This window comes from Xenopus laevis, chromosome 2L, assembly GCF_017654675.1.
Source record: "Xenopus laevis strain J_2021 chromosome 2L, Xenopus_laevis_v10.1, whole genome shotgun sequence".
Taxonomy (NCBI): domain Eukaryota; kingdom Metazoa; phylum Chordata; class Amphibia; order Anura; family Pipidae; genus Xenopus; species Xenopus laevis.
In genome coordinates this window covers 167,772,706-167,795,248 of record NC_054373.1, presented here as the reverse complement: position 1 = coordinate 167,795,248, position 22,543 = coordinate 167,772,706, and the positions used below count along the sequence as shown (strand labels likewise).

Sequence of the window (22,543 nt, the reverse complement as noted above, 5' to 3'; positions counted from 1 at the left end):
TCCACTGTAACAATTATGCAAATAATGTACAACCCCTCCCCCCAAACTCCAGATAGAAGATCTCTTTTGCAAACATATATATATATATATATATATATATATATATATATATATATATATATATATATATATATATATATATATATATATATATATATATATATATATTACAATTGCATAAGTAAAGGTCCAACTGGGACTACAAGCAGTGGCAGGTTTTGTCTCCCCAGTATAGGACAAACAGCTTTAAGGACTCCTAACAACAGGGTGGAAGTTAGAAGGTAAATGGCTTGCTTGATAAATTGACTACCCCAACCTCAGAAGGAGTATGGAATCAGGGACCACCAGCTACCAAATGAATTAATTTCTTGAAACTGTGCTCAGGACACACCTATGTTGACATAGATTGTTCTTACTAAGACGCTTGGCACTATCCACTTGCCCAAGCCCTGAGGGTGTCATGCCTTGCACCATTATTACTAAGATGTGCCTATCCTTGCTGGTTCCTTGTGACGTGACTATAACACAATTGAGAGGTGAACAGTAATATTGTGGTCAGCTATCCTAGGATTGTTTATTTAATAACGTGCCTGAAGTGTCAGAATAGTACGTTGGGTGTACTATGAGAAATTTAAAGAGCAGGATAAGAGAGCATCTCAATAGCATTACATCTAAAAATGAAAATAATCCAGTGTCAAGGCATTCAGAGAGTGTAATGGATGGGAGGTTGAGTGTATATCAGTACAAGGGATAGAAAGGGTTAGTCTGGCCTTGAGGGGTCGGAACCTGCAGGCAAAATTACTGAAAACAGAAGTTAAATGGATCTATAAATTACATACTAGGCAGCCTGCAGGTCGCAATTCAGTGTTCGATATTAGTTGCTACTTTTGAAGTTATCATTATGTATCACACGCTAAGGGGCAGATGTATGAAGGGTCGAATATCGAGGGTTAATTAACCCTCGATATTCGACTAGGAACTAAAATCCTTCAACTTCGAATATCGAAGTCGAAGGATTTAGCGCAAATCCTACGATCGAACGATCGAAGGATTATTCCTTCGATCGAACGATTAAATCCTTTGAATCGAACGATTCAAAGGATTTTAATCCAATGATCGAAGGAATATCCTTCGATCAAAAAAACTCAGGCAAGCCTATGGGGACCTTCCCCTTAGGCTAACATTGACTTCGGTAGCTTTTAGCTGCCGAAGTAGGGGGTCGAAGTTTTTTTAAAGAGGCAGTACTTCGACTATCGAATGGTCGAATAGTCGAACGATTTTTAGTTCGAATCGTTCGATTCGTAGTCGTAGTCGAAGGTCGAAGTAGCCCATTCGATGGTCGAAGTAGCCCAAAAAACACTTCGAAATTCAAAGTTTTATTCGAATCCTTCACTCGAGCTTCATGAATCGGCCCCTAAGTGTTTCTCGTATACAATTGTATCCATCTCATTGTAACCGCTTCTGTTTAAGACTGAAACAAAATGACATTTATGTAATATAATAAGCTGTCTCCAGTGGATAATATTATGGTATGATCGGATTGTAAACGGTAACAGGATTAAAAAGTGGTTAACACCGTATATCAGATTAATATGAAATCATATAACACAACAAGTCATTTTTGAATGAGTAAATGAATTATACATGAATTATGAATGAACAGATCAATTTAAAATAGTTTTTTAATTATTTAATTAAATTGGGGTATGTGTTGTATTTTAATTGTATAATGGAATTGTTAAATATGCAAAATGGGTTTTAAATTTTGGGTAATGTGACAGGAAGTGAGGTCTCTGAGGAAGTGTGCAAACACGAAACGCGTCAGACCTCAGACGCTGTTTATAATCTTGTGTATGTTCAAATAAAGTATATGGATTTTTTACCTACTATCTGGAGCTGAGCGGTTTGTGAGAAAAGGCCCAGGAGTGCGCTGTCTCTTCTACATTAATCTGCTGATAACGTTCCCCCTAGTGACGGACTCGGGGCGGCAGCACCCGGATCACAACAGGCATGGGGTAAGAGCTGGAGCTTTATTCATTTGATATATTTGTGACTGATGGTCTGTGTGGGGAGTTAATGGTGAGAATATTGACTCCATTCAACAAACGTCTGGTTCGGGGGTTATGGCACCCGGACCACTGCACATTAAGGGTGAGCTACACACAGGCAGAAACTATAACTCTCAGCTTGTTAAATGAAGTTTACGTATAGCCTTTAACCCATTGCCCTTGTAATTAATTGACTATATTGTAATCCAAGGTTTATGCTGGGTATATTTGTTTCAAGCAGCTATCCTAGGATACACTGGAATCTTAGGCAACAGTCCATAATACTTTTGTGAAATCTATAGAAAATAACATGAAAATAATTACGCATCAGTTTAATGTTTCCGTTACACAAGTATATGGAGCAAATAAAAGTGAAGGCTATTTAATGGGTTATTGCTCCCCAGCATGATAGCAAAGGATGGGCGCGAGGGAGTTTATGAAGGCTCAAATAAGAAATGGCCCTCCACTTTGAGAATCAGTCCTTAAGTATCAAAATTGCCATAATCAATGTTCCTATGTAAATGTCACAAGCGATGCAACTATGTTTGTATAGAGATGAGCAAATAAACAAATACACCAGCTCTATGCAGTGACTTGAATATGTAGGCAAAATAATAGATTAGCCTCTTTCAAACACTAAAAAGGGAATGCAGAGTATACAACAAAGGCAAAAATGCTTCAGACAGAATATATAGGGTAAAGAATTAGCTGTCAGGAACACCCTGGTCTAGAACAAGGGACTTGCTGTTTACTGGCCATAGCTCTTCCTTGTTCAGCCACTGGAGGCCTCATACTTTGGGTGCTTTGGTCAGACTCAGTGACTTTTCTACTTGTTTTTCATTCACTGACACCACTTACGATCCAGCGGGAGGCAATAGCCCAATTTAAGGACTATTTATGTCTGCCTTCTTCAATGACCTGTGCTGGATCATTAGCCCTTCTGCTGAGACCAAGCCATCTGAGTTCCCATTCCTGTACCTTGAAGCCCGGAATCCTGTAAATTGGGTCCTGCCCGTGTCTCATTATTCTGACTCCCTGATTTATGATCAGTTATCTGGATTCTTGAGTGTTTACCGCCTTACCTGACCATGTGCCTGTTTTTGGATTGGGTTTTGCTTGCTGCCTGCAGTGACCTTGTGCCTGAACCTCAACGTTGTTTTCTGTCTGCTTTGTATATGCATATCTGCTAAGGTCAGCATTTTTCTGTTTTTCTTTTTTTTAATCTTGTGTTAAAATAGTTTTGATGAAGCCTCAGTGTGCCTGCTAAATGTTAAACAGCATATAGGCTCCATACATTCAGCATTTCTGACAGTAGAATACAAAGTCTACACAACCAAAAACAAACGCAATGGGAAATGGCATCACAAATCATGTGTGTGGGCTGCACATTTGCCAGCATGATGCAACTGCAGATGAATTTTCAAACATGAATGATCACATGCTATCCAACAGGATATTGCCCCTGACATGGCATAAATGACTAGGTAATTGGGCAATGTGGCTTAAATTGGCTAATATGCCCAGCCAAATCTGGGATTTTACAGGCATGTCAAGGAAAGTTTGGGGAAGAAAGAACAAAGAGAAGGAAGAGAATTTCTCAAACACATAAAATATGGGCTTAATGGAAGAAGTTTAAGTCAGCAGGACATAAATTCTGTGCCAAGTGAAAAATGCTCACTTCAAAGGAGCTGTTTTACAAAAGTCAGACACACTCTACTTTAGAAAAAAAAATGAAGCAGGGTGTGAACTTAAAATGCAAACATAGTCATCTTAACATGTTTATTGCCTGCCAGCTTTGTAATAAGTGGATTTTTTGGTTTTGTTAGAGCGTCTGGTGAAGAAGCCCATTAATGAATAAAGCAGGTTAAACCAAATTCAGTAATAAGGCTTGCTTATGTATTTAATTGCACAAGTTATAAGTTCTGCCTAGTCATATAACAGGCTGATAGCAGGTACAGTACAACTATTAGCACTGTGCTGACAAGTGTAGGCCGCCATAACACATATTCGGTGACCAGACTAGAGAAAGACTAGGTGAAGAAAATCTCATGGAAACCAGTGGAGTACTTAAACAGAATGGTGATAGACATTTCTTCTGGGGAGCCACATCATGGGCTTCCAGTCTACAGCCCTATGTTAGAATGTACTGAAGGTCAGATGAAATTATACTTTTAAGCAATAAGTTACCTGGAGTATTTGGCTTGTTGTTTGCACTTCACAAAAAGTGATTCAGGAGACGTAACTGTACATTTGACACAATGGACTTAGATAAACAATAATGTGCCTGTTACTATAAAGAGGCTTCTCCGCAGAGCACCCAATAATGGAGACAACTGCATTTTAGTGCCTTCGTGCCATGTATGCTAGTCAGTGATTCTGCCCCGTAATTACATCAGCATGGCCGCACATCATTGGTATCCTGATTCCATCTGCACTTTTAATTCACCTCCTCCAGGCCTTGATATTCATCTAGTCTATGCTCTGTTAGCTGCTAATACTGTGTTTTCCTAGCCCAGATGCCAATCCTTTCAAACTCATCAGTCTCTATTTCCCTTGCTCCATATATGAACATCACTTCACTGCATGTTCACAACCTTTTGGCCACTTGACTATAATTACCCTGGTTAGGAAAGGATAGGGTCCTGTTCTCACTATTATTACCCTTTGCTAGAGGGTCCTGTTTTGTCAAATCTTTACTGAGTCTCTACTGTCATTTAGGGTTAAAATGATTTTCATGCAATGCACTGTGGGACCATCATGGGCTCATCCTGTTAGAGGTATGATGCCTACAAAGATGTACTAAGGTGGGTATTATTCAAGGTTAAGTGCAGTTTATAAAATAAAAACATCAACAGGTAAACAGTTTGCTTGTTTCAAACAAGGATCAGTTCCAAAAGAAGCTCTAAATACAAGAGGAAAGTGTCAGGGTCTCAACATTTTCCATGCTGGTTGGATGCTCAAAGTTGTATTAAAAATTACATCTGAGGATTGAAGCTTGACTATAGAAACACCCAGGCTATTTAATAAAAAGAAATACATTTTGCAGGTTCTATAATTTCCTTAGCATGGTAGTGATCACTGTCAACTATTCCATTTCCACTGTTAACTCCCCACAGGCAACAAATTCCCACCTGAAAAACAGTTTAAAAAGGATTTCTTTGAGTGCTGCAACTCATGTTATCATGCTGTTTTGAGGAAAGTCAAGTAGAGGTGGAAGGGGAACTACCAGTGCAGACATGTCTCGCTCTGTACATACTGTATCACTGTGTACAACAAAGAAATACACCATGCGGCGAATATTAACCAATGAGCTCTCTGTCCAACATCTCATTCACAAAACCAACTCTATTAATTAAACTTCTACTCTTTTGAGCATTGTTGTAGGGATTTTCTTCCATTCAGCAGTGGTGTAATATCGATCGGCGGGTCCAGAGGCAGGAGGTGCACTGAGAATTCCCCCCCTTCCCTACTGCCCACAATAACAGTTTTCTCTGGCCCGGCTGCACCCCCGGTAGTTATACCACTGCCGTTCAGCCACAAAAACATTAGTGAGGTTAGGCATTGATAATGGAGATCAGTCTGGCTAGTGTGCAGCACAGTCACAGTTTTCCACAGCCTCCATAAAACAATACCAATAGCATTATGCATTTAGGCAGATTGTGTTTATCCAGCACCTGTTAAACCCAGACTTTTCCATCAGACTGGCAATTGGTGAAATGCCCTTTCCACTTCTCTGGGATCCAATGATGGGGACCTCTACACCACCTCTGGCCTTGCACATAATGTTGTCAGATATGTTTGCCTCTGATTACCCATAATATACATCTGGATACTTTTTGCTAAATATGTGCATGGATACTTCTGCCCATATACTGTATTTGGAGCAATGTAACTTGGGTACTTTACCTGCACAAGTCTCCATGCTTCACTAATCACTGCATACTGAAGCCGATTCAACACAAACCCATCCACCTCCTTCATTAATTTCACTGGTGATTGACCAACTTTCTTCATAAGATTGTATGTTCTTTCAACGGTGGCCATTTCAGTTTGTGGATGAGGCACAAGTTCAACCAATGGAACATAATATGGTGGATTCACCTAAACACAGAAGAACATTCATCTAAATACATCTAAATGTAGTCTTTGAGTATGACAATAGGCAACGTTAACACATTTTTGAATGCAATAGATACATAATAGATAATTACCTTTTCCACTGATGAAACACACTCCACCTTACAGTAATTTCATACAATGAAACACCCCTGTTTTTAACATACTACAATTCTAAGCAATTTTCAATCATACTTTCATTAAACATTTCTAAACATGTTTCTATCTCCTGCACTACTAGACCTGAAAACCAACTTCTGCTTCACTGTTTCAGAGTTAGAACCAGAAAACCGAAAGGGATAAAGAAGTTAATTGCTACTTTTAATTGCAAATCTCTTTACAAATAATTTTAAAACCACTAATTTCAGTTGATTTTAAGCCCTCTTGTTTCCTGAAACACATTTTTTGGAAGATCTGAAATATCCCTGTGTATAGGATAAAACTGCTTTTCTTAAAATCACATGCTAATTGATATGCAGGGCAGTTAAACTGAACACTGGTTTAATATGTCGTACTAACATAATCCCTGCTTGCCATCCCATCTTTACAGCTAAATCAGATTAAAAGTTTCAGTTTGCAACAGACACGCGTGAATGCTGCAAATGTATTAGGTTGTTTATATGAGTGGTGTTTATTATTGATTTAATAAATGTTTTTTGATTATGCTTTTATTGAAAAGGGCCAGAGGGCCGCAGATGGAATAAAGGAACATTATGAGAGGAAAGTAAAATAAATAGGGCTCAATTATCACATGCAAAAATGGAAAAATAGGAAAAGGATTTTTCCTACAGTTCCATGTACCCCTAGGGTTGATCTCCTGCTTTTATGACACACTGTTGCACCTCCCATTGCAGCATACAGAGGCAAGATCTTCTCCAAACTGTTTGCAAGAAGCACAGAATCGTCAAGAATATCATTGTATGGTGTTGTGGCACCTGTATGGATACAGGTAAAATAGCCAGTTCCAATAATTCCAAGTGGTGTCTGAATACTTTTGGCACATAGTGGATATCTGATGTATAGTGCTACAATTATTAATCTGTATGATATATTGCACAAGAAATGAAAAATGTGCCTTCCCTGAAAAATGAAGAATACTTACAGGATGTGCAACAATGCAGTTCTTGACATGCTGCAGTCCAGTAAACATACTTGTAGGTGAAAGGCAGGACGTTGAGCTACTTATTATCGTTGAGTCATTGACATAACGATCTAATTCTGAAAAAATCTTTCGTTTTAGGTCCAGATTCTCAGGAACACACTCCTATAAAAGAAAAGAAAATAATGTTTTATATTACCAAACTAAATCCTATAAAGTAAGTACTAACATGTTTATAATCGGGCAAAAGGGTTTATTTCTAGGTCTATCTCCCTTGTATGTACATTACATTTTAAAGGGCAATTTACAGTAAAGAGAAAAGCTCAGGATGGATTTCATTTTTTCGGAAAGAAAAGAAAAGAAAAGAAAAGAAAGAAAGAAAGAAAGAAAGAAAGATCATTATTCATCTCTCCTGATTTGTCATCTGATTGATATTATTTGTTTTATAATATTTATACAAAGTTTGGTAAAACTACATTTTTTTTGCAGAACCCTATGTTTTGACATTTTAAGAACCACTTTTAAAGCTGAATATTTGTTATAGTCCCTTAAAATAGATACGTGCACTGTGCATTCTGGGCCACCTCACTGTTTGGATACAGTTCGACAACAGTGAAAGTGTAAACAGCTTCTTTCAGAATGACGGTAATTTCATCCAAGGCTTCGGTGCAAAGCCATAAAAGAAAGGCAAAGAATGGTCTCTTTGTCCGAGCGATTGCTGAAATGCCATGCTCTACTTTTCGGATCAAATGATAACCAGGGGTAAAAGAGATCAAGGTTGCTAGAAACTAAATTGATTAAACAAAGGGATGAATGGCCCATTTGCTCATACTGGTATAATTGTATTCTGATTTTGGACCACTCCAATAAAGTTCCCCCTTTATTACAGGCACATAATCCACAGAGAGAATATTGAACTTTCCAAAGAACGTCACATTCTGCTGGTTGGCTTAAGAAACAACAGGCATGCCCAAAGACCTTTCTATTCCATGGGAAAGCAGACTAGACAGTAAAAGAGAAAAAAAATCCCACTATAAAGCTGCCCATTAAATCAAATGCACAAATGAAACACAAAATTAGCAAGCTCAGTTAATAATAGCAATCACAATATAATATTTTATATATTTATATATTATTTAATTACAATTTATACAGATTGTTTTAAGCTATGAAGACTAATATTTATTCATTGATTCTGTAGGGCTTATTTACTATGCTAACATAAGTGTTAAAATTGTACCAGCTCAGTTACCCACTGTAACCAATAAGCAGTTCGTTTCTCTGATTGGTTGGTATTGTAATTAACGGCATAGGTTATTTATCAAAGGTTTAGAGTAATGATAATTCTTTAAAACTCAAATAAATTCGATTTTATGCACAATTCGAATGGTATGTTATTTATGAAAAAAATCTGAAATTCGATCGAAAAGTCCTGACCTGAAAACTCAAATCGAATAGAATTTGAATCGAGTTTTCCTCCATAAAAAAAACTCGGCTTTTGCACATCAAATGTTTTTGACTGCAATGTTTTGATTATTTATAAAGATTTTTTAAGATTATTATCAAGATTCAGTTTCAGACAGGTATGAGACCTGTATCTAGAATGCTCTGGACCTGGGTTTTTCCGGATAAAGGATCTTTCCGTAATTTGGATCTTCATACCATGGGGCAGATTCACTAAGCGCCGAATTTGCGATAGTGTCCACATCGCATACATCGCAACACTTCGCCAGGCGTAGATTCGCCAGGACAACGGTAATTCACTAAAATCCGAAGTTGCACCCAGGGCGGCGAACGATGGCGAAGTAGCGCTAGCGTTACTGCAGAAAGTGAATCCAAGTTGTGCTAGCATTGCCTAATTAGCATACGGCGGGAAGTTAAAGTTGAATAGCAAATACATTACACTACACAAGCCTGGGAAACCTTAATAAAATAAAATAGAGTTGTTATATTGCCCTACACATGAGCCCACTGTATAGTTTATATGTTAGGAAATGTAGGGGGGAAGCCGGTTACCCCATAAAAAATTTAAGCTCTTTTGCAGCCTATCATCCTGAAAAAATTAAAAGTCGCCAGCGTTTTTTGGGAAATTTTCAACTATTTTTTGAGGAAGTCCTATCTACTCTGTTGCACTTTGTCTGGTCTGAGGTGGCGAAAGCAAGTCTGGCGCAAGAGGTAACGTTCAGTAAAATCCGCATCTTAGTGAATTTGCGTAGTTACGTCCATTCGCCAAAATGCAACTTCACCAGGCGTAAGGGAGCGAATTACCGCTTGAGTCTATCTCCTTTGCTATCGAATTTACATCTGCGCCCGTTAGTAAATTTGCCCAAATGTGCATATAAAAAAAGGGTTCGGATCTGATTTGGTATTTGGCAAAATCTTAGTTTTGAACCAAATCCAAAAATGATGGATCTGATGCATTCAGTGTACCTCATTTCCCAAATATGGACCCCAATTCTTGGCTGCCTGTTCTAATACATGCAAGACCTAGAGGTAATAAAAGTGAACATCTCTGAAATGACACAGCTGTGAATAAACAGTGAGGAAGAAGAGAGACAGAGGTCTTTATTATTGAAAATAAAGGTGACAGGTTGGGTATCCTGGAATCATTTACAGCCACAGAAAAACTGTTTTTGCATAACAACAGAACATGTAATTGTTAGCAAGTTTCCAATAAATGTTAATTGAAAATGTTCAGTGGCATGAAAGTATATGTAATTGTTACTGAAAGCATTATCTGCCTGGCTGTTTATATTCACTGCACTGCTGGTTCTGACTTCTGAAACAATGTAGCAAAAGCCAGCTAATTAACAAACCTAAAGGACATCAACTACTCTGTAAACTTCTTAGTTAAAGGCATACTGTCATTGGAAAAAAATTTTTTTTCAAAATGAATCAGTTAATAGTGCTGCTCCAGCAGAATTCTGCACTGAAATCCATTTCTCAAAAGAGCAAACAGATTTTTTTATATTCAATTTTGAAATCCGACATGGGGCTAGACATATTGTCAATTTCCCAGCTGCCCCAAGTCATGTGACTTGTGCTCTGATAAACTTCAATCACTCTTTTACTTGCTGTACTGCAAGTTTTTCCCCCCGGCAGCCAAACAAAAGAACAATGGCAAGGTAACCAGATAACAGCTCCCTAACACAAGATAACAGGTGCCTGGTAGATATAAGAACAACACTCAATAGTAAAATCCCATGTCCCACTGAGACACATTCAGTTACATTGAGAAGGAAAAACAGCAGCCAGCCAGAAAGCATTTCTCTCCTAAAGTGCAGGCACAAGTCACATGACCAGGGGTAGCTGGAAAACCCCAGGTCCCGAGCTTTTTCTCTCTGAATTTGTCCAATAATGTTTTAATATATATATTTTTTTTGTGCATCTGTCTGTACAGTCTTTACATCTGTACTCCTTATCCAGTAGAGACATGTAATCTGTTTTTCTAAGAAAATGTAATTATTTTAATGGACTGATAATTAAATAGTTGCAATAAAACAAGCTGTTATAGGTTCCACATTAAAAAACAGCAAGAAGAGCACAACTATTTAAAAACACTCCATGATGAAATACAGTATTACAGTATGGGCAATGTGCTCTTTTTCAGTTGTGTCTTTGCAAGTTGTTGTTAAATGCCTTTTACCTTTTTACCACTTTGCCAGACACTTCCATTACACTGGGCAGAGAGCAAAAACAAAAGTATAATTCATAATCTAGTAAAAGAATGCTGGAGGTAAGTTTTGGGCACAACAAAAGTGGTCAATAAATCCTGATCATCTGGATCTAAAAGGGGTTGTTTACCTTTAAATTAACTTTTAGTATGACGTAGAGAGTGATATTCTGAGACAATTTGCAATTGGTTTTTATTTTTTATTATTTTTGTTTTTTGACTTATTTAGCTTTATATTCAGCAGCTCTTCAATTTGCAATGTCAGCAATCTGATTGCTAGGGTCCAGATTACCCTATCAACCATGCATGGATATGAATAAGAGCTGAAATATGAATAGTAGAGGGCCCGAAAAGATATATGAGTTATATATATATACTCTATAGGAGATAGCCAGGGAGGAGAAATCGAGCGCCGCATGATGGATTGTTGCCCTGTCGCCGTTTCTGAAGAGAAGCGCAAGCAGAGAATCGGTAAGTCATTTCTTAATAAAGACTTTACGAATATAAAGTTAAAACTGCCTTGGTGAGTTTTTTTTCGTTAAGTAGAAACAAATGTTTTTTAATTATTTTTTTATGTTACTGGTCCTTTAAAGAAAAACTAAACCCTAAAAATGAATATGGCCAAAAATTTTACATACTGAACTTATTGCACCAACCTAAAGTTTCAGCTTGTCAATAGCAGCAATGATCCAGGACTTCAAACTTGTCACAGGGGGTCACCATCTTGGAAAGTGTCTGTGACACTCACATGCTCAGTGGGCTCTGATTGGCTGTTGAGAAGCTAAGCTTAGGGCTCGTCACTAATTATCCAGCAGAAAATGAGGTTGGTCTGTAATATAAGCTGATGCTACAGGGCTGATTATTAAATTCTGATGCTAATTGCACTGGTTTCTGTGCTGCCATGTAGTAATTATCTGTATTAATTACTAATCAGCCTTATATTGTGACATTTCTATTCTATGTGTACTGTATATTGTGAGTGGGTCCCTAAGCTCAGTAAGTGACAGCAGCACAGAGCATGTGCAGTGAATAAGCAGAAAAGAAGATGGGGAGCTACTGGGGCATCTTTGGAGACACAGATCTTTACTGCTAAAGGGCTGTTGTTGCCTTGGGCTGGTTTTTTCCTTTCTGAGGTGCTGCCATATTTGAGCTTCAGTAGTCTGTTAGCATTAGAAACTGTAACTGACATGTTGAGAAGGGACAGTCAGGTTGGCAAAACAGTCAGGTTTAGGAACTTCAAGTAACAATTACTTACAAAAACAGATCTATCAGTGAAAACTTTTAGGGGCAGATTTATCAAGGGTTCAATTGAAAATTCAAATTTTTAAATCCGAATTGCGAGTTTATTTTAGTGTAATTCGACTAGGGAATAGTGCAAATTTGATTCGAATTTAAAAAAAATTCAAAATTTAAGAATTCAAATTCGACTATTCGGCATCTAAAACCTGCTGAATTTGTGTTTTAGCTGATTGGGGAACTCCTACAATAAATTTGGAGCCATTTGGTGGACTTTTGAAAAAAAAATTTTAAACAAATATTTTTTTTTGGTGAAAAAAACTTGTTGTTTTTTTTAAAGAATTTCGAGCTTATGGGAGTTTTTAGAAACTCCCATTAACTTGAAATTCAGCCCTTGATAGGGACAGATTTATCAGGGGTTGAATTTTGAATTGAAAAAGACCAACCAAAATTTAGTTGAAGTTTTTTTTTGGTCGAATAGGTCTGTTTTCGATCGAATACTGTAGGTCCATATTCGACCGAATTCGAATTGTACAAATCGAAGGAATAGCGCATTCGATCGAATTCACTTCAAAGTTTTTCCCCAAAAAAACTTAGATTTTTCAAAGTCCACCATCTGACTCCGGATAGGTTCTAGGAGGTCCCCCATAGGCTAAAACAGCAATTCGGCAGGTTTTACATGGCGAATGGTCGAAGTCTAATTTTTAAAGAGACAATACATGATAAATTTCGATAGTCTAATTTTTTAACTCTTTTCAAATTCTAATCGGATTTAGACTATTCCCTAGTCCACAAAAAATGTACACTAATAATTTGAAGAATAATTTTTTATTGTCAGTATCACTTTAAGGATATTACAATTTTTTCAGCGACTACACTGCCGGTATTACAATTTGTAATACTGGCCCTGGCCTGGTCAGGTGTTTTTGCCAGTGGCAACTGTGCTATGTAAATCAGAATCTGTATGACTTATATATAGAGACAAATGGGTCTAGTCATACTACACAAGCATTAAGTTCATTAAAGGACCAGTAACATCAAAAAATGAAATTGTTTTAAAATAATAAAAATATAATGCAGTGTTGTCCTGCACTGGTAAAACTGCTGTGTTTGCTTCAGAAACATTACTATAGTTTATATAAACAAGCTGCTGTGTAGCCATGGGGGCAGCCATTCAAAGGAGAAAAGGTTCAAGTTACACAGCAGATAGCAGATCAGCTCTGTAGAACATAATGGTGTTATCTGTTATCCATTATTTATCCTGTGCCATATAGCCTTTTTTTCAATTTCCGCCATTGCTACTCAGAAGCTTGTTTATATGAACTGTAGCAGCGTTTCTGAAGCAAGCAGATCAGTTTTACCAGTGCAGGGCAACACTACACGATATTTTCATTACTTTAAAACACTTTCAGTTTTTGGTGTTACTGTTCCTTTAAGGAGTTAAGCAACTAAGGAAAAAAATTCCAGCAATGCATCTCCCAACAGCAAACGCTACAGCCTAGAACAGGGGCAATAAATATGCTGCACAGAAAACACAATCTAAAAAACACACCCATAGGCAAGCTGACAAGAACAGACGAGTACACAGATAGCCATGTAGAACACAAAGCAATGCCAGAAGTGATTCTCTCCACACAAGTACCATTTGACTTCAACGCCTGATCACTGCAACATTTCCATGTCCCCTGTTATGGGCAAAAAAAATTAATAAATAAAAAGGAAAAAAAAATAACTCTTGACACGTGAATTTTAGATGGAAGTCATTTAGTAAATCAAATAGAACATGAGCAATTTTTTCTGAATGGGGACAAAAAAAACAACAATTTTTTTTAAAATCCAGTTTATTAAATGCTATTTTACAACAACATGGTATAAGCATTGCAGCATATACTTGTGTAGGGTTCCTCCAGAAAACCATAGAGGCTGGTTATTGGCTCCTGATAAAAGCAAACTTAGGGGCAGACTTACTAACAGGCGAAAATTTGCTCTGACTACGGTAATTCACTAAAATGCAGAGCTTTTTGCTAGCGTTACTTCGGCAATGCGAGCATTTGATAGTGAAGATGCGCTTGCGTTCATTTCTGCCTAGCGTAACTTCATTAGGTCAATTTGGATAAGGCGGGAAATTTAAAGTTGTATGGACGTCTTTATGTTAAATGTTGGTGCAAATACTTACAAATTACACTTTTAAAAACACATGTCCAGGGAACCTTAATAAAGACAATAGAGTTATTCTACACATGTGCCCACTGTAAAATGAATCTTCCATATGTTTGCAAATTCATGGGGAAAATCGCTTACCCCAAAAAAAGTTCTGGTCTTTTGCAGGCAATCAGGTTCACGAATTAGCCGCAAAATATTGTCGACAATTTTGACGTCACTGATGGTTTGGACGCCGGCGACGATTAACGGACGCCCATTGACTTTAATGGCCTGACTTTAATGGTCGCTGGCGTCAAAATTAGTGTTTCGTGAATTTCTCTGCCTTTTTGCGAATTTTGTGGCGAAGTGGGACAAATTCACCCATCACTACTGGTCTGAGGTGGGAAGGTAACTCTGGCAAAAGAGGTTCAGTAAAATCTGCCCTTTAGTAAATTTGCAAAGTAACGTCCATTCGCCAGAGCGAATTGTCGCCTGTCGATAGAGTGACCGGTAGCACCTGTCTCTTTCGCTAGCGAATTGACGCCGGCATCCGTTAGAAATTTGGCAATGTCCCTGCGGGTGGGAAGGCTAGTGACGCAATCATTAGCCGATTCGCCCTTTGGTAAGTGTGTGTGTGTGTGTGTGTGTGTGTGAAAAACAATTCTCGACAAATACTCAACAGAGCAACAACCAAAGTGTAATTCAATCTAACCATTCCATGGGTTCTATCAGGCCCAGACTGACAATCTCTGGATTTTGGGAAATGGCAGAGGGGCTGCTGTAAGATGCCATAGACATGGGAAGGCACATTTATCAAGGGTCGAATTACGAATTCATGTGAGTTTTTTTAAAACTCACATAAAATTCCATAAATTCGAAATTCGACCAATTTAAATTTATTGATAACATCGAATTTTCTCAGCTCGGACTAATTGAAATCGACCCGAAAACTCAAATTCAATTTGAATTAAAAACACTCAATTTGAATTTAAAAAACTCGAAAATCAGAATGGCTGCAAACATCACCAGATACAGTAAATTGGAAGGTTTAAAAAGCCACAGTATGATAAATCTCGAAATTCGAATTAAAACTCAAATCGAGTTTGAATAATTCACAATTTGAATTTGAGAGTTTTGACTAAATTTTTTTTCAAAAATTAAAATTTTCACTTCAACCCTTAATAAATCTGCCCCCTTACTGTTTATTGGGCTGCTGGGGGCTATCTATAGTAATACGTCAAATCAACTGGACTTGCTGTATTGTTTTTTTTCATTCAAGACGTTTGCTAATCATCCGACTGGCTTTCTCAATTCAGTATGTTTCTGGTTATATACCCTGGAATGTTACTCCAATTAGCATAATTTGTTTAGTACAACCAGCAAGGGGTCAGAGACCTCCTGGATGCAAAGTGCTGATGTACTATAGTTATACCATGACCTGGATGAATGAGAACCTTCACAGACACACTGCTGGTGCTGTTCTGGGGGCCTCTGTGTACCGGATATGCCAGGGACTATTTTGACTCCCAGTCCAGACATGGGTCCTATAATACCTAAAGATGGACATACAGTGCACAGGCCAATCAAAGCTGCTAAATTGGACTCAACAGACAGAGTCATCAGTTTGTTTGGACAGGAATATATATATATAAACATATAAACAAAATAATATTAAATGAGACAGTTCACTGCCCAGCTCCTCACAAAGCAGAATGGAGACATCTAGTGGAATGCTCAGGCACCAAAAGCAAATACACACCCTGAAAGCAATTATTTCAATAATTAAAACTAGGTTGGGTCAGCATTGAAGAAAAATCACAAAATCACATAAATTGATTATTTTATACACACACACCACCTCAATACACTGAAAATAGGAACTGGGGATTCCTGGTGGATTCACAGCAGAACAGATCCACACAGATTTTTTTGTACTCAATTAAAGGAAAGTTTAACATGCATTGGGTGCCAAATTGATTAGGTTACCCCCTTGTAGGGTTGCCACCTTTTAAAAAAAATAATTACCGGCCATGGTGGGGGGCGGAAAAGAAAGGGATGGGGCGTGATGCAAAAGGGGCGGAGCCGATGAGGGGCACCGAAAAAGGGGCGGGGCCACCACCGAAGCCAACTAAAATGTACGTTTTCATCGGCGGGCAGGGGATTTTGTAAATGGTATTCTGGGAATTCTGCCTGCTGATTGGTTGCTGATTGATTACTATAGGTTACTGCCCCTGGGCAAACTAAGTGCCTTTAATTACATAAACCCCAATGAGCGGTATAGATTTCAAGTTATTATACAGCAAATGCAGTAAAATCAACATTCTGGAGACGGAAAGAGGGACAAAGAAAATCGGCCGCGTGGAAATATTTTGACCACGCCCCTTTTGCGGCCACACCCCAGAATTACCATGGCTATTTTACAAAACTTGGCAGGTTATGAAAGTTTGGACACATTTCTGTAGTTTTTATGTTTTATTACAGTTTTACTAATGAAGATGAATTGCCCTTTAAGCTGTGAGTCTAACCGTCGGCCGGCAGGGATCTGCAACCTTGGCTCTCCAGCTGTTAAGGAACTACATTGCATTTGCCTTTAGACTCCTTCATTAGACTCCTCCATTGCATTGTGGAACTTGTAGTTCCTTAACAGCTGGAGAGCCAAGGTTGCAGATCCCAATGTCTACCAAGGCACAAAACTGTTACAAATGTATCTTAAGTATCTATTCTGGGCTCTCTGCCAAGAGCCAATTAAGTTAGAAACATTGTATCTTTCTGGGCTGTTCAGTGCAGAGAAATCAGGACTTTCCAGTACAAACGCAGGACTGTCAAAAGAGGGACTGTCCCGCTCAATATGGGACTGTTGGGAGGTATGAAACACCAGGATTATGAAAATGCAAACATGGTTTACAGGCTGATTTTATTTTTTAAAAAGCAGCAATGAAAACCATAAACATTTTCTTTAAAAGTCTATCATAGGTTATTATAATGAAGAATAATATACTATGTTTTCCTCATTTCCTCATACCATTTATTTAGAATGGGTACAAAGCTTATTTGGTGTACAGTGTACAGCAATGGCTGATAGATAGGTCTGCAAGTGGCAACTAGACCAACTATAACCAAATCTTATTACATAGAGTATACACGGTGGCACTTCATAATTCTCACTTTGTGCTTTTCCTGTGTATAGCTTTTCATCCACAATTAGCCGATGTTGTAACCATAAGCTCGTGCCGGCTGATTTGGTTTCTTGCCCAGTTTCTCTAAAACCTCTCAGTACTAAACCTGCAATCTTTTCTCCAGGTTCTTTTCCTGTACTGCAACTACAGTGAACATTGCTGAGCTATAAAAAAATAAACACATACGTAAATCCATACCAAATACACACCTTCATGGCAAACAAAGAGAACAGCAACTTCACTCAGTGGCATTTAGATTATTATTATTGGCATACTGATATTAATTCAGATGCCACAACTGTGCTCTGTTTATTCTAAAAAGATTTCCTTATTATTGATAGAGTAAGAAAACATAATACCTCTGAACCAGGCAATTAAGGTGCTTTACAAAGGTGTTACCTGTGGTATAGAGCTGTCGAGACTTGTATATAGTCATCATGTAGCTCAGCTCATTTCCGATCATACTGCATGATGGTCTCTGTGTGTATATGACCCCCTTCTAATATCGAATAGTATCTTATTTAAGAAAAACTTTGAATGTGACAAACCCGATTCTGTGAGTTCGAGTCCCGCAACGCGAAAACTCGAATTGATCGAGTTTTCATCGAAAAAACTTGAATAGCTTGAATTATTCGAAAACTCGAATTGATCGAGTTTTCAGCAAAAAAACTTGACTAGCTCAAATTATTAGAGTTTTCAATGAAAAAACTTGAATAGCTCGAATTATTCAAGTTTTCAGGCAAAACCCTATGAAAAAAAACTCGAACATCAAGCCGGCTGCTAACCTCTTCAAATAGTTCAACTCTGATGTATTTTTGGATTCAATCTATTTCCAGGGTCAGGGTATAATAATTCTCGAATATTTGTTTTTTTCAAAAACAATTCTAGCAATTCGAGTTTATTTTAACCCGAAAATGTGAGCTTTGACCAAAAAATACAACGCGAAAAATCGAATTTTCGGGAAAAAAACAACTCTCACCTTAATACATCTGCCCCTAAGTGTAGTATTTGGCCAAATTTTCTTTTAAGGATTCATTATTCTGACTAACCAAAAAAATTATTGATTTGGTGCATCTCTGCATGGCAACAAAGCTGATCAGCCAAAAACGGAACCAGTCAGATTAATGTATCAGCCTTCAGAAGACTGGGAAGTGTATTGTTTCTGCAACAGAGTATTTGTTCTGCATACCAAAAGGAGTGATATCTGAACACCTTTTTAATGAAACCTCAGCCACAAATGGTAAGCTACAGTATATCAAAAGGTATACTCTTCTAATATATCTGTTTTTATAAAAAGGTGAATAATTTGCATGGTCCATGAACCCAAGTATACAGGAAATTTCCATCAGAACAAGACAGAAAGTGCTTTTACTGTATATACTCAAGTATAAGCTGTCCCGAGTATAAGCCGAGGTACTTAATTTTACCTCAAAAAACTGGGAAAGCTTACTGACTCGAGTATAAGCCTAGGATGAGAAATACAGCAGCTTCTGGTAAGTTTCAATCAAAAAATTGAGGGTTTCTGCTCCCATTGGAGGTGCCGGCGTCTCATTTTTGGATGCCGGCGACCATTCTTGGATGCCGGCGAATATTCTTGGAGACTATTCTTAGACGCCGGCGAATATTCTTGGAGACTATTCTTAGACGCCGGCGACCATTTTTGCGCTTGACCCGAGTATAAGCCGAGGTAGAGTTTTTCAGCATATTTTGGGGGCTGAAAAACTCGGCTTATACTCGAGTATATACGGTAATTGCAATTTCATATTCAAATAGCTTTGAAATCTCAGGGGCATATTTACTATGGGTCGAATATCGAGGGTCAATTAACCCTCGGTATTCAAACGTCGAAGTAAAATCCTTCAACTTCGAATATCAAAGTCGAAGGTTTTACCGCAATTCGTTCGTTCGAACGATCGTAGGATAAATCGTTTGATCGAAGGATTTTAATCCATCGATCGAACGATTTTCCTTAGATCAAAAAAAGCTAGGAAAGCCTATGGGGACCTTCCCCATAGGCATACCTCGGTAGGTTTTAGGTGGCAAAGTAGGTGGTCAAAGTTTTTTTTAAAGAGACAGTACTTCACTATCGAATGGTCGAATAGTTGAACGATTTTTAGTTTGAATCGTTCGATTCGAAGTCGAAGGTCGAAGTAGCCAATTCGATGGTTGAAGTAGCCAAAAAAAACATTCGAAATTCGACGTTTTTTTCCTTCTAATTCTTCACTCGAGCTAAGTAAATGTGCCCCTCAGAGTTACATTTTCTATTATGATGCAAAAACAAAAACAGATCAGGGACATTTGTTCCCTGTTGTTTGTTACATGAAGTACACATGACAGCCACTTCACTGGCAGCTTGTACAATGGTAACAAGCACCGACGTCACTATTTGGTTTCTGGCACAGTGAGATGGACTCGTTCAAGCATGTTTGCTCTCAGAGTATACGTATACATGTAAAACAGACATGAATATTGAATTTGAAACTCTGAAACAAACAAGATACAAAGAGTATATCTATAGTAGTAAGTCAAATCAACGGGACTTGCTGTATTTTTTCTCTTGAAGAATAAGATTACAGCGAGTCCAGTTGATTTGACTACTATAGATATACCATGACCTGGGAAATAAGAACCTTCACAGACAAGATACAAAAGACATCTATGGATACAAAGCCTGTTTGCACCGCAGTTGTCAGGTGAAAAAATGTGTATGTGAGGGGCAATAATATGTGCCTGACTGTGAATAGTGTACTGGTAGGTGCAAATTGTGCTGCCATGTAAGGAACGGTAGAACAGCAGTTTATAGCAGTACATACACATTGTACTTACCAGAGTGCCATCCTTAGGGTAGTGGCACACGAGAAAATATGCGTAGCTGCCATTATGCGCAGCTGCCATTGCCATTGTCACTAAATCGCCCAAAGTTTTCTCTGGATGCAACTTTGCAAGTACCGCCAGTGATTTCAATAATTGGTAATGGAGAGGAATTTTTGAGAGATTTGTCGCCCTCAACGTGCATAAAAATCATGGGCGACAAATCTTTCCATATGTTACTACCCTTTCAAGTAAAGGGCTACCTTAGTCTTATGTTGGATGTGCCAAGGGCGTAACTGATGAATATCCAAAGCACACTGAGGAGAATGATCCCTTCAGTAAACTGATCCCTAAGGGGTGAAATTTAGCTCCCTTTAGTGCATTAGAATATGTGCCTATCCAATAGTTAATGAGCTCATGTTTAAGGGAATGGAAAGAACCATATAGCAACCAATCCCAATGCAACAGCCCCCTGGCTCTCTTAAGCTCCCCATAGACCCGACGATTCTTCTTGCCGAACGACCGATTTTAGGGAAGTCCAACCAATCCTTCGAAATTATCGTGCGGTTAGTGGGATTTGAACGATTGTACATCTTACGATTTTTCGGCCGACATCTGTCAGGAAATTGATCGGCCAGGTCAAAAAATCTTTGTCGGTCCCAGTACAATCTATCTATGTTTGCAGGGCCAAGCAGGCAGCTCCCCTTTGTTTTCCTGGCAAATTGGTCTTTTTAGTTGATGGTCAATTCGTACGATCGTTCTGAGAAAATCGTGGTCTCACGATGAGTATCGGATCTTTTAAAAATCTCGACATCTATGGCCAGCTTTAGACTAATGTATACACAGCAGTGTCTCTGCTGACATTTTTTCACCAGTGGAGAAAATGCAGATTTGTTCCCTTACCACAGTGTATGTGCAACTTCACCAAAAGATTAGAACCGAGCCTCAGGTGCCACATTAACAGGAGCAGCAAAAAGGGAGTTTAACAGGAAAAGTCAGCACTTTTATTGTAGACACGAAACAGAGTTCTCTACACTAGAGATCCAGCCCCAAGCACCAGAGATGAGTGGGTAGTGTACACTGCAGTACAATATGAAAGGGGCACTGCCAAACACATCCTTTTGAGTTTCCCCGAAAAAGTGGAATAGACCCTGGGAGAGCCATTGACCAGTGAAGTGCCCCCTTTCTTATTGTATCATTGTTGCCCCCTTTCTGTGACACTGACATCCCTGCCCCCACAGTCTAATCTTTTGGAAACATTTTTGCGGTCTTAATAAACTCTGTTGTGTTATACTTCCTTCTCCCTGCCCTTGTGTTTCTGGCAAGTCACATTGCATAGAACTGAAGTAAGATACAATGTTGATTAAGCCATATATCTTGTAAATTGTCAGATGCAGGATTATTCTTCTATATGCACAAAGAGGGTGTGATGGTCCTAGGAGTTGTTGTGTGGTAGAACAAACTGGGGAATTACGTGTTGCTTTTGTATGTGGGCCCATGGTGTACAAGTAGTTTACACTATGTGCATTTTGACATTGCTCTGACAGTTGAAAGAGACCGACAAGGGAGCAGATTTATATATTAAGAAAAGCCTCAACACAATAGTTTTTGCTTACTGAATTTATCTTCTGCAGGACAATACAGGTGACAAGAGGATAAGCACTGAGACGAGGATATTTCACTTCAGCAAAGGAAATGGTACTGTAAGGACAATGAGATTATAGAACTCCCTACATAGATACTGTAGGTTGTAATGAGTGTCTGGGTTCAAAAACAAGATAGACACCTTTCTAGAAGAAAGCATCATATATAATTATGATTAAATATGTTGTCAGAAGTAACTGATCCAAGGAGAAATGTTGAAGTCAGGAAGATACTGGCTATGAATCAATTTTCAGAGTGTTTTGGAAGACAGATTTGATTGACAGGCTCCCAAGAACAATCCTGCTCCCCCATATCTGATCTCAAATCAACTGCACAGTGAAGGTTGGTGATCACCAGGTTGGTCATATCATTTCCCAGCACCGACTATCTGGCAGTGATTGGCAATCAGAAATGGACACTCAAGCTTACTGTGCGCATGTTTCTGAGACAGAAAGTGACTTGGTAAAACATGGCTAAGAGCAACTCCACTGCACAACTGTGCCTTTTGATATCAGGTACAGGGGAGCAGTGTCATTCTTAGGAGTCTCGTTGATGCAGTTACAGATGAGTCAAGGTTTCCTTACAAAATAGCTTTACT

The 22,543-nt window shown here is 38.4% G+C and overlaps 1 protein-coding gene across 1 annotated transcript in view; it reads right to left on the bottom strand.

The window, feature by feature from the left end:
* cryl1.L (crystallin lambda 1 L homeolog) overlaps nt 1-22,543 on the bottom strand; it is a 40,872-nt gene that overhangs the window by 5,552 nt on the left and 12,777 nt on the right. Inside the window, 2 exon segments of the mRNA NM_001097733.1 lie at nt 5,955-6,149; nt 7,267-7,428. Coding sequence (NP_001091202.1) covers nt 5,955-6,149; nt 7,267-7,428 — 357 coding nt within the window.